This window comes from Chelonia mydas, chromosome 11, assembly GCF_015237465.2.
Source record: "Chelonia mydas isolate rCheMyd1 chromosome 11, rCheMyd1.pri.v2, whole genome shotgun sequence".
NCBI lineage: Eukaryota > Metazoa > Chordata > Testudines > Cheloniidae > Chelonia > Chelonia mydas.
Window position 1 is genome coordinate 13,959,116 of NC_051251.2, and position 13,150 is coordinate 13,972,265.

The 13,150-nt window shown below is 50.8% G+C and overlaps 1 protein-coding gene across 5 annotated transcripts; it reads left to right on the plus strand.

Moving 5' to 3' along the window:
* The first annotated feature begins 472 nt into the window (after positions 1 to 472).
* C1QL2 (complement C1q like 2) lies at positions 473 to 11,074 on the plus strand. Of its 5 annotated transcripts, none has more exons than XM_043525693.1 (4): positions 473 to 576; positions 5,591 to 6,009; positions 6,378 to 7,150; positions 10,373 to 11,074. In XM_043525693.1, exons 3-4 carry the CDS (start codon positions 6,497 to 6,499, stop codon positions 10,550 to 10,552), a joined length of 834 nt encoding a protein of 277 aa, XP_043381628.1. In that variant the 5' UTR covers positions 473 to 576; positions 5,591 to 6,009; positions 6,378 to 6,496; the 3' UTR covers positions 10,553 to 11,074. The 5 variants fall into 5 exon arrangements, with proteins under 5 accessions (XP_043381628.1, XP_043381630.1, XP_043381629.1 ...); XM_043525695.1 differs by having other exon boundaries at positions 5,591 to 5,685; XM_043525694.1 differs by having other exon boundaries at positions 5,594 to 6,009.
* Positions 11,075 to 13,150: the final 2,076 nt, after the last annotated feature.

The following is a 13,150-nucleotide window of genomic DNA, read 5'->3' on the forward strand; positions in this document are numbered from 1 at the left end:
GTTTATAAATGCAGATGTTGGAGCATTGAATTGGGAAAGAGGACCCTAACTGTGGCCCAAATTCTTCAATCTTGCCTTTTAACAACTGCAGAATTTTGTCCTGTGTCTTGCTTTAATTTACCATTTAAGCACCAAACCTTCTCTCAGCGGTTGCCACAGCGATCCTGGCCCAGATCCTGCCCTCTATTAAGGCAGCTTTGTACCACTCTAGTGGCACTAAAGCACTGAAACTGGGCACTGAAGATTCCTTTTGCATATGAGAATTCCCCAGGAAGCATAGAGCTGCTATAGCAGCTCCTTCACTTCCCCCCAGTTACCAGTTTAGGAGGCATGGCCAGGGATCCCTTCCAATCCTGTGGCTCTGTGGGCATCCAGTGTAAATTTATGCCAGGGATCCAGCCAATGCCAGGACACCCCTAGGCTCAGAGGACCAAAGAAGTGACTTAAAGCCACGTTTGCACACTCTCCCCTTACCCCGAGCTGTGCCTCTGAGAGCTGAGTCGTTCAGAGCGTGTTTCACCTGCAGCAGCTGAGGATCTGGGGCAGCGTCGGTAGCTGAACTGTTCTTTTTCCCAGGTGAAATATTTTGGATCAATTATTAACAACTAGTGTCTATGTAAAGAAATTCTATCTACATTCCTTTAGGGCCTGACTGCTCTTAAGCTGTATTTTATGCCTTGTGGTTATTTCCTTTGGCACAAGCTTTAACAATTTTGTAGTATCTGTTCTCTTTAGAGTTTTGTGTACATTGATATACATTATAGACACTGATGAAGTAACATCAAAGCGTCCGAGCCTGCTCTGATTAAAGGCAATGGCAAAACTCTCATTGGTTTAATAGACTGTAGGCTGAGTTTGTTTCGCTTTTCTGAATAGCTGCTGTCTCTGTGATGATAAATCATTTCACCTGTCTTCTAATACACCTTTTCACTGTAAGTCCAGCCTTCTCCAATTGAAGTCAATGGAGCTCCTAAAGGTTATGACTATGTTATGCCCACTGCCCTCATCAAGACATGCTGCACCAGGCATGGCTCCCTTCTGTACCTTTAACTCCCCTACAGGGGGAGGGATCCCTTTAAGGGGCTCTGGCCTTTTGTCTTTTAAATACGGCAAATCAATGTGGTAGAGAATAGTTGTGGTAGCTAACGTGTTTGTAAATATAATAATGTGTGCAATTGTAACTATAATAACTCAGATGTTTGGAATATATGTGAAAATATTTTCATTTCAAATTAGATCTGTAATAGAAATTATGTTTAAAAACAGTGGGCCTGATTCTGACCTCACACACTGGCTTTAAGCCAGTACCACCCCAATTATTCCAGGTCTCCCCTGCAGACAGTAAGATGCGAATCATGAGGCTGTTTGTACTGTTTAATGAAAACCTGTGCCTTTCCTACTGTGCAAAGCCACATGTCCCTGTTGGGTTTACATAGTGGTGTAAATTGGAAATGACTCTATTAAGCCAACGGTGTCAGTAAACCTGTGTGAATGAGATCAGAACTAGGTGCATAAGATTTGTCAGTAATGAGTTAATTAAATGTAATAGCCCAACTGTTTCTGGTACCTTAATTAAGCAAAAATAATCAGAGCTGTTGTCTTTTATACTTGGTGAATGGCACATTAACAGATTTGAATCAGCATTCACCAAGAAATTTGAACACTTTAAAATAGGGACTAAATGTATCATTTTACTAGCTGCTGAATATATTGAGTTCCAGATAGTTAATTCTAGTAGCGAGAAGGATCTAGGGCTGGAATGGGGGTGAGGGGCAAATGAAGCGCTAGGAAGATTGGTGGGTAAATATTGTCCAAAACATTTCTCTGTTGCAGTAAAGGAAAGAAAAGCAAACAAATCACTGGCATATGTCTGCCACCTTTATTGACAATAAGTAGTATTTTACTCCATGACTGGTCTCATTGGCTGCAATGGGGCTACTCCCAGAATAAGCTGCTACTTAATTTACCCATGGCAGAATCTGACAGGATCACAGTGGTAGTTACATGCAAAAGATGTATTAAATCATCCAGGCCACATCCCATAAAGTGCAGGATTTAACCCCCCTGGGTTAAATATATTAGACCTTAAACTGATACTATGCTGATCTTAGAACAATTTGGTTTGGAAGGAACTTCTGGTGGGTAATTTAGCCCATCTCTGTGCATCATAGAAAAAGAATGAAACTATTAATTAAAAATCCCTGGCAGAAGCGTGTATAATCTAACTATTGGCATGTCTGCCACCCGTCTTGTCTGCTTCTTTGATTGCTTAACTGTCCTTTATAAATATTTTGCTAAGAGTTCACCTAGCTTTTTCCCTGCTACAGCTGTAAGCCTGTTCCTACTTGTTCTGTCCTTGTTGACTTGTGGAAATAATTGATCCCTTGTCATAGAAAATTATCCTAGCATTGTATAAGGGACTAAGTGAGGCCACATGTGGAATATTGTTCACAGTCCCAGTCACCTTATTATAAAAATGATAGGATGCAAATAGAGAGGACAGCCCAAATGATACAGGAACTTAATTATTCAGGAAGGATTCAAAAAGTTACTGTGTAGCTGCAGTGTTTGGAAAACAGGAGATTAAAGGGTCATTTTAGCGAGGTATACACAACGCTGAAGGGAATACAGGGGATTCATATATACAAGGGGATCTGAGCTAGTGACAAATACCAAAACAAAAGAGAAATTAACTGAAGCTTAGGAAGGGCTGATCAGCAAAGCAATTTAAGCCGAATGTATTTAGTTACTTAATATTTGGATAAAACTACTGGGACAGCAATGGGAACAACTATTGGAAATAGATTTTACCAGGCTTCAGACGAGTATGTGGAGTTAAAATAATATTGTGAGATACAACTATTAACTCAAAGGAGGGGAAAGGAACCTAGATGAACTTGGTGATCTCCTTTCTTAAAATGTTTTTCTGGACATTCCTAGATAATGGACCTGGTTCCTGTAATTTTGTGTCCCTCTTTAATTATCTGTACAATTTTTTTTACAGGTTTTCTGTTAAACCTATATCCCTGGCAGCTTTACATACTGAGATGTGGAGAGATAAGAGGATACTCTGAGGGCAAGGGCCCCGATACTGATCTCAGATATAGCACTGTAAATCCAGAGTAACTCCAGTGAAGACACTAGGTTTATTCAGTATTCCTACTGGTGTAATGGGGATAAGAATCTGGGCCACAAGCATATGCATTCCAGTTTGAAAGGTCTTAATTCCCCCTCTCTTTAAATTGCAATAAAAGCTCCTAGAAGGACTCTGACTTCTTTTGGGGGCAACTGTAATAAGTGTACATGCTATCATTTGCACATGATGCCTAAGGGCTATTGACTTTAAGCCCTAAATGACTCGCTTCCTTTGACCTACAAGTTTTACTATTCTTTCAGAACAAAAGAGTCTGCCCTTAACTGTGCTGAAACCAAAGCAAATTGATTTTTTTCTGCACCGAGAAATTGGGACAGGCTGAAATCTAGCCCTTAGGAAATCTATGTAACAATAAAACAACCCCCTTACTTTCTCTTCCAGCTGCGGGATGGGTGCCCAACAGACTCACGTTAGATACGTGGATAGCATCATAACTTATTGCCCAGAGGCAAGAGCCCCATAGACTTTTAATGATGCAAGAGCTCTCAGGACAACACTGTCATTCAGTCAGAAAAGCAAAAGGAAATAATGGCAATTTGTAGAAAGGGGGATGACCCAGGTGATAGTCATTGGGTCAATTTAGGCATCTTCCCTGATGCCTTTCTGCATTGAAATCGTAATTTGGGAAATTACTACCATATTTACCATAAAATTGTCTCTGTGTCATTTGTTTCTTCACTGGGCACTTCTGTCACCTTTTAGACCCTTAAGGAAATTGATATGGGGGTAGCTACATCAGTATAGTTACACTGGGGCAAACCCTTCATGTAAATGTATTGTTGCTGAATTAAGCTCAGTGAACTCCACTTTGCATTGATCCAGTGGTTCTCAACCAGATGCATGCATAGCCCTGGGGATACACAGAGGTCTTCCAGGGGGCACATCAACACATCTAGGTATTCGCTTAGTTTTAAAACAGGCTACATAAAAAGCACTAGCAAAGTCAGTACAAACTACAATTTCCTACAATGACTTGTTTATACTGTGCTATATACTATACACGGAAATGTAAGTACAATAGTTATATTCCAATTGATTTATTTTATAATTATATGGTAAAAATGAGAAAGTAAGCGATTTTTCAGCAATAGTGTGCTGTGACAGTTTTGTATTTTTATGTCTGATTTTGTAAGCAAGTAGTTTTTAAGAGAGGTGAGACTTGGGGGTACGCAAGAGAAATCAGACTCCTGAAAGGGATACAGAAGTCTGGAAAGGTTGAGAGCCACTGCACTGACCTGTACAGTGCATCCAACAGCTGTTCACTCCAATGTAATTACTATAGTGAATTTCCTTTAATGTGAACAGGTCTTTAGTCTCATCTTCTGGACAGGAGCATTGTCTTGGTGGATCCATTAATATTGTCTTTTTTGTAGCAACTCTTTATAAAACCAAGTGGTTTGTTTTTCAAGTTTGACAAATGAATGGGGTAGAATACAGTTACAGCCATGACTTAATATCTTTTGTTCTGTGGTTATAATTATGTGTTTAGTTGACATTTAAAAAAAAATTGGAATATATTTGAAAATTTCATCAATTCAAATTATGGGCAAGATCCTCAGAGGATGTAAATTGACATACCTCCCTTGAAGTCAGCATTGATTGAGCCTAGCTGAAGTTCTGGTCCTTCATCTCTCAAAGGAAATATATAAATAATGTTACACCTGATTCTGATCCCCCACCATTGTAAATCCATTGACTGGAGTTACACCTGTTTTACACCAGTGTAAATAAGGTCAGAATCAAGGCCAGTGTTTGAGTTTTATATTTTTTTGTTTTCCTGCTGGGCAAAATCAAATATACATATTAGGGCTGTTTCCGATCTCACCTGGTGTGAAAAAAGATGTAACTCTGGAAGACAAAATCTGTGTGAGAACAGAACCAGGTGCCTAGAAGTTGTGGGGAATGAGAGTAGTTAATGTAATAGCTCAACCGTTTCTAGTAGCTCTATTAAGTAGAAAATAATCAGTACCATTGTCTTTGATATTTTGTGAATGGAAATAGTGTTGTATCTCCCATGAATGTCAACAGTTTTGAATCAGCATTCAGCAGGCAGTTTGAGCACTTTGTCATACCAAACTTATCAGATTTTATTAGCTGCTGAATATATTGAGTTCCAGATACTTAATTCTGGTAGTGAGGAGCATCTAGGGCTGTGATGTGGGGGAGAATGGCTAACAAAACATTAGAAAGATCTGGGGAAAACATTTATAGAAAACTCTAAAATCCTGGTCAATAGCCGCAAAGGAAAGAACCAAGGAAAGAGATCACTGGGATGCATAAAGGTATTGAATATAAGGTCGTAATTTAAGTTAATGACGGAAAAAGCCCTATTCAGTGATCCAGTTCATATCCAAGCAAACACAGGATTTAGTCTAAGGGGAGCCCGACTTCACCACTAGAGAGTATAATTGATTTCAGTCTTCATTCTGAACTCAGCAGCTCAACTCTGTCTCGGCGGGGAGAGAAATCACAGCGTAGCAAACACTGAGCGCAAGTCACCTTGGCCGGGACATTATGGGCTCAGCAAGCAGGTGTGAGCATCACCACGCAGCGGGCAGGCTTCTTGTGTAAGGTGGCTTCCCATCCCCGCTGTGGATCGTCGCCCGCTGCTCATTCGGCAGGGAGGATGGAGTCGCCGGCTTGAAAAGCCTCTCCCCGTCCCTTCCTGGGGACCGCGCCGGAGCGGATAAAACCTCCTGGTGCAGACCAGCTGGGGGGGCTCGTGGCGATGCTGGCTGCCCGCTGAGCGGGCCCGGGGGCCCTTGTTCCCGGCCGGGCTGAGCTGAGCACTTGGGGGAAAGTTACCCGACCTGTTCGCCTGTGCCCTGGGAGCTGCTCCGCCGCTCCGCTCGCTCGTGAGTTACAGCTGGCGCCTGGCACTGCCCGCTGGGAGGGGGGATCCCCGAGGGCGGAGGCTGCTGTCGGGGGCATAGGAGGGAGGGGGATGGGAGCTAGTGACCCCCCCCCCCCGCCTGCCCGGTGCAAGGCTGGGTGGCCCCGTCCAGCGGGAGAGCCCGGGGCGGGCTGGCAGGTGCCCCGCAGCAGGCTCCGGCCGGGCGATGCCAAGAGGCGCGGTGGCAGCTTGGGGAAGCGGAGCCCGAGTGAGGCTGAGTGGGGCCCCGCTAGAGGGGAGCCGGGGGCGGGCGGCGGGGCGGGAGCGTGGGGGGCCGCAGCCGCTTTGCCCCAGGCCGGGGGCTGATCCGCTTCTCTGCCCTCCCCGCAGGGAGGCTTCGCCACTGAGTCACCATTACCTCGCCCAGCAAGGAGGAGCTGGTCGCGCTCGCTGCCCGGCTCTGGCACCGGAGGAAGCGGCTGCTGGCCGCGGCCGGGCTGGCCCTCGCCATGGGACTCGCGCTGCTCATCGCCCTCCCGCTGCTGCTGCAGGCGGCCCCCGAGAGCGCGGCGCACTACGAGATGATGGGCACCTGCCGCATGATCTGCGACCCCTATAGCAGCGCCAGCGCCCGGGCCGGCGGCCCCAGCAGCTCGGCCGCCGTGGAGGCGCTGCAGGACCTGAGCGCCAACGCCCCGCCGCCCTTCCTCCCGGGACCCAAGGGGGAGCCCGGCCGGCCGGGCAAGCCGGGGCCCCGGGGCCCGCCAGGGGAGCCGGGGCCCCCCGGTCCCAGAGGGCCGCCCGGAGAGCGGGGAGACTCGGGCAAGCCGGGGCTGCCGGGGCTGGCGGTGGCCGGGGCGGGCGCCCCCGGGGCGGCAGGGGGCGGCGGCCCCGGGGCGGGCGCCGTCGGGGAGGTGAGCGGGGCGCTGAGCGCGGCCTTCAGCGGCCCCCGGATCGCCTTCTACGTGGGGCTGAAGAGCCCCCACGAGGGCTACGAGGTGCTCAAGTTCGACGACGTGGTGACCAACCTGGGCAACCACTACGAGCCGGCCACGGGCAAGTTCAGCTGCCAGGTGCGGGGCATCTACTTCTTCACCTACCACATCCTCATGCGCGGCGGGGACGGCACCAGCATGTGGGCGGATCTCTGCAAGAACGGCCAGGTGGGTCCTGGGGCTGGCCCGGATCCCCCCCACCCCGGGCCGGGACCCCCCCCTTCCACCGCCCAGGGCCGGGACCCCCCCTTCCATCACCCGGGCCCCTGGGGACCCCCCTTCCACCGCCCCGGGCCCCTGGGGACCCCCCTTCCACTGCTCCGGGCCCCTCGGGATCCCTCCTTCTACCGCCCCGGTCCGGGACCCCCCCCCTTCTACCGCCCCGGTCCGGGACCCCCCCTTCCATCACCCGGGCCCCTGGGGACCCCCCTTCCACTGCCCCGGGCCCCTCGGGACCCCTCCTTACACCGCCCCGGGCCGGGACCCCCCCCTTCCACCGCCCCGGGCCCCTGGGGACCCCCTTCCATCACCCGGGCCCCTCGGGATCCCTCCTTCTACCGCCCCGGTCCGGGACCCCCCCCTTCTACCGCTCCGGGCCGGGACCCCCCCCCCTTCCATCACCCGGGCCCCTGGGGACCCTCCTTCCACTGCCCCGGGCCCCTCAGGACCCCTCCTTCCACCGCCCCGGGCCGGGACCCCCCTTCCACCGATCCGGGCCCCTCGGGATCCCTCCTTCTACCGCCCCGGGCCCCTCGGGATCCCTCCTTCTACCGCCCCGGGCCCCTCGGGATCCCTCCTTCCACCGCCCCGGGCCGGGATCCCCCCTTCCACCGCTCCCCAGCCGGGACCCCCCTTCCACTGCCCTGGGGCCCTCGGGACCCGGCGGGGCCCCCCTTGCACTGTCCCGGGCCAGGACGCCCCTTCCACCGCCCGGGGACCCTCGGGATCCCTCCTTCCACTGCCCTGGATCGGGACCCCCCCTTCCATCACCCCAAGCTGGGACCTTCAGCCCTGTCCCCTGCCTGGGACCTTCTGCCTTTACAGGGACCCTCCTGATTCAAACTGGAAAAACCCTGTATCTGAGGGAAACTACTTTAAGCCAGGGAGTGCGGCAGCACCCTAGTGCCAGCACCTATGCTCTCACTCCAGTGCCCCTTGTCCTCTAGGCCCAGGACACCAGTACCCCATGTGCCTGTGACCCTTCCCCCCACGCCACTCTGGGACCCTCATCCCTCCCCCCTCCGCCTGGGGCCAGCACCCTCAGCCTTTACTGGAACCTCCCCCCCTCCCCCCCGCCACCGCCATGGGCTGGGACCCTCAGCATTTACCAGGACCCTCAGCCCTGAGCTGGGACCCTTATTCCCCCCACCTCATGCTCTGGACCCTCACTTCCTTGTGCCCCTCACCCTCTGAGCCAAGGACACCGCAACCCCATGTTCCTGGTACCCTCACCTCTCCCCACCCCGTCCCCTACCCCTCCATACCCAGGACTCTCAGCCCTGTGCCTGGGACCCTCTGCCTTGGATTGGGCTGGGACCCTCCCCGCATGCTCCTCACCTCCCTCATGTTCCTCACCCCATGTGCCTGGGATACCAGCACCCTTGTATGCCCAGGATCCTCCCCTTCCCCCTGTGCTGGGACCCTCCTCCCCTGTGCCCAGGCCCTTCACTCCCTGGGCTGGGACTCTAACCTCACCCCTGTTCCCGTGGCCCTCACCCCATGCCTGTGACATCTTCAGACCCCCTATTCCCAGGACTCTGACCCGTCTGTGCCTGGGAATCTCAGCACCTGAGCCCTGGACTCTCGCCTCATGCCTGGGACACTGGCCCAGTCATATCCTGTGTCTGGGAACCTCAGTCTATGCCATGGTCCGTCACCCTCCTGTGGCTGGAACACCAGCACCCTCATCCCCCCGTTCCTGGGACCCTCCCCCCCCGAGCCCTGGACACCAGCACCCTGACCCACTGGGCCTGGGATCCTTACCCCCACATCTGGGTACCTATAGCACTTAGGAACATTCTTGTGCCCTGGCACCTTACTCCCGGGCTACTTGTCTCCCCATTGTGCCCGCGATGCCCTCCTGAGTGTGATCTTTATAAGTGCTGAGAGTTGGATACCCCTTTCCTGTGCCACTTTTTCAAAGGCAGCCAGCCTCCCTGTGCCCAGGACCCTACTCCCACCCTCCCAGTGCAGGACACCCTGCCCCGATCCTGTGCCCTGTGCTCACGACATCCTCCTAGGGGGATGGCATCACCATATGGGCAGAAACCTGTGAGACTGCCATCCTGTCCCTGGCTCCCTGTGCCCCGGCATTTCTGTCCCCGCCTGTGTGCTTGGGAACCTCTGCTCTCTGCTCAGGGCATGTTGACAGATTGCCCCATCACGCTATCTCGTGGCCTCTCCTGGCTCTAGGACTCCCTCTCTCCTGGATCCTTCCCTCTTGCGTGTGTGACTCTTTTCCCTGCCCTGGGTCCCTCCCTCTTTGCCTGGAACCCCACTGGCTCCAGAGAGTTTCAGAGAGCCTTCCACACTGGCTCCTGGGATCTGGGGTACAGGGGACCGGACCTTTTTATTACCCCCTCCCTTCCTTAAATGTAGTGATCTTCCACTTCTGAGAACAGACTTTTCTTTCCTGCCCTGACTTTCCTCTGTGTCAGCCTGGGCAGGGCCGCCCCTCCCCACCCTCCAGGGTCCTCCAGGTGACAAGTTACCTTACGGGGGACAGTTACCGTACACTTTAGAAACTCCGCTACCTGGAACAAGGGGGAATGAGACTGAGACGTGCAGGAAACTTTTCCCAGCTGCACGCTGTCTAGTGAATGGCCTGTCTGGCAGGCAGGCTGTGCCAAGGCGAGCTCTGGGTGTGCCTGCCGTGGGGGAGGGGGGTGAATGTGCAGAAGAGAGTGAAAGGAAAGTGTGTGTGTGGGGGGGGGGGGGGAGGGAAGTGGTCTGGGAAGTGGAAGAGGAGGAAATAAATATGTGTCAAGGAGAAGGGCCCCGGAGGAAAGGGAAGATGAAGAGGGACAGAGTAGTTGGGGGCTAAAGGGGGTGAAGGAGAAGATGGGGTTTTAAATGAGGAGAGGCTGGTGGGACGGTGAAAGAGGGGGAGGAGGAAAAAAGGTGACGAAGGCTGACGGTGGGTTACAGAGGCGAAGTGGGGGAAGGAGGTTGGTTAGAGGGGAAATAGGTACAAAGAGGTAAGGAGGCTGTTGGTGGCTAGAGAGGGAAAGGGGCAACGAGGGGAAGGGGTTAGCTGGGCTTGGAAGAGTGCGAGCGAGAGGGGGAAGGAGAGAGGCGGGGGTGGAGGATTTGGGGGCAGGGGGGCGATGTGGGGGGCGAGCGGGGGCAGCGCCTGAGCCGCCCCCCCCCCCCCGGTTGGCTGGTTCGCAGGTGCGGGCCAGTGCCATTGCGCAGGACGCCGACCAGAACTACGACTATGCCAGCAACAGCGCGGTGCTGCACCTGGAGTCGGGGGACGAGGTGTACGTCAAGCTGGACGGAGGCAAAGCACACGGCGGCAACAACAATAAGTACAGCACTTTCTCTGGCTTTCTTTTATACCCCGATTAAAAGGGTGGCCGACTGCATTGTACCCACCTGCCCCGCCACTGTCTCTACGGGTCAGTTTCGCGTCGTTCTCCATTTGTACATTTGATAGGTGGAAACAAAACAAGCGAGCCCCCACCCCAGCCCTTGGTGTATCTCTGTCCTTGTGTCTGTTACACAATGAGATCAGCTGCTTGAAACTGACCAGCACCTTGGTTCCATGAGTGTGTAAAAGATTCCAGGGTAAACCTGTCACTCACACTACGTTAGAACTGCTCAGTCTTGGCACATTTTGCTTTATTATTATCATCTTGATTGATTGATTGATTGATCTGAAGAGTGGGACTGAATTATAACACGCATTGGTTCTTCGTACGCGGTTTGTGTGTTTGTATGGGGTCAAGTGTAACTTTCTTCTTTCCTTTTCCATGCAATGCAATACTCGTGTGAATGATGATGTAATGAACGTCAAGTCTCTGTTCCTGTCCGGCAAACAATCTAACCACCACCACCAAAAAAATCATATTAAATTATGTTTTTAGACAATGGTTTCTCGCTGTGTGTCTGTTCCAAAGCTGCAAAGGGCGACAGGTGGTGGGGGCAGTTGTGGGCACTTTAACCTTTCGCGTCTGCAGCAGAATTGAAAGTTAGTAAGAGAGCCCCTACTCCAGCCTCAGTTATTGTTAATAGAGGGGTGGGGGTCTCACCTTTTGTGTAGTTTTAAAAGGAGAAAGTACACACCGTCATCCACATGTTATATCTTCGGATAGCTCAGTGGTTTGAGCATTGGCCTGCTAAACCCAGGGTTGTGAGTTCAATCCTCGAGGGGGCTATTTAGGGATATTGGGGATTGGTCCTGCTTTTAGCAGGGGGTTGGACTAGATGACCTCCTGAGGTCCCTTCCCACCCTGATGGTCTATGATTCTAAAGGGAATGGAATCCATTCACAATAGATTTTACATGGTTTATGGGCCTAATCCAAAGCCCGTTAAAGTAAGTGGAAAAGCTCCCATTGACTTCAGTATGATTTGGATCAGACTCTATATCGATGATTGCATGAAATTGTCTATTTATAGTATGATTGACCCATGTAATAAAGCATTAAAGGAAGAATTGTGTTTATATTATAAAGAGCTACATGATGGGTGAGGTAATATCTTTTATTGGACCAACTTCTGTTGGTGAGAAGGACGAGCTTTCGAACCGCACAGAGCTCTTCTTCAGGTCTGGGGAAAGGAACTCCCAGTGTCAGGACAAAATGCAAGTGGAACAGATTGTTTAGCATAATTAGTTAGCACATCTTGAAAAGCAGTGGCTCTCAACCTTTCCAGACTACTGTAGCCCTTTCAATAATTTGATTTGTCTTGTGTGCCCCAAGTTTCACCTCACTTAAAAACTCAGCTTCAGCTTTCTGCCCTGGGCCCTAGCAAACCTAACACTGGCCCTGGCTATCCCATTAAAATGAACTTGCTCACAGTTAGAGAACAGCTGATATAGTATGCAGAACAGTATAAATAAGTAATTGTCTGTATGAAATTTTAGTTTGTACTGACTTCACTAGTGCTTTGTATGTAGCCTGTAGTAGAACTAGGCAAATATCTCGATGCGTTGATGTACCCCCAGGGATACATGTACCCCTGCTTGAGAGAACCACCATTGTACGTACACACATACACACAAAATTTCAGGCATACATTGAAATAAGGCAGATCCAAGCCCCTCTGAAGTCAATGACAGTCTTTCCACTGACTTCTGTGGGCTTTAGATCAGGCCCATAATCCATGTAAAAATCTATTGTGAGCTCTTTTTTGCTTCTCCTTCTCTCCCTGTTACATCTGAGTGACTGTACATTCTCCATTGAAAACTAAACACAGGGATAGAATCTCACATACAATCCTGGCCTTTCTTGTGGGTGTGACTCATGACAGATGCTCAACTGGCATAAATTGGGGTTGTTCTCTTGAAGCCAAGGGAAGTAGGTTGTTTTGCAGCAGCTGAGTTTCTGGCCCTCTCTCTTTCTTTTATTGTCTCACATTCCATTGTGTCAGGGCCTGATTCTCCCCTTACTTTATGATGATTTTATACAGCAGAGTTCCCTGGACTTCCATTGATTTACTCCCAGTTTACACTAAAGCGAGAGAAGAATCAGTCTCTGAGGCGCCCATTGTGATCAAGTTCATCCCAGCTCTAACTCCACTGAAGCTAATGGAATCACCGCTAGTATGAATTTGTTCCAGCAACAGTTTGAGGTTGCACAAAGATTATCAGGCTCTTAAAGGCTATTCTGTCCCCTGTTTGGTCCGCAGTGTATATTGCCTCTTTACTGACTGGGGGAGAAGGGGGAAATGCAGCCCTGGTGTAAGACAGAGTGTTCCTCCCCTCATTGCACCTCAAAATACCCCTCCTGCTGAGGAGGGAGGAAGAGTTCATAACCAGGTACATGTGTTATACTCTTACCAATCTCTAATGCCTTGTCGATTGTATCATCTAGAATATGATTTAAACCAATGTCTGAGACCCAAATGAAGTATAATTGCTATGGATCCTCAATCCCCACTGGATCCTTAATCCTTTTTGACTATTCCTCCCTTCCCTCTGATGTGATGGAGCTTAGACACAAAG

What these genes read in the sequence shown, in the direction of transcription:
- C1QL2 (XM_043525693.1), top strand. Translation starts at nt 6,497, where the DNA reads ATGGGACTCGCGCTGCTCATCGCCCTCCCGCTGCTGCTGCAGGCGGCC. An exon ending in ATCTCTGCAAGAACGGCCAG is followed by an intron (nt 7,151 to 10,372) that starts GTGGGTCCTGGG and finishes GCTGGTTCGCAG; the next exon opens with GTGCGGGCCAGTGCCATTGC.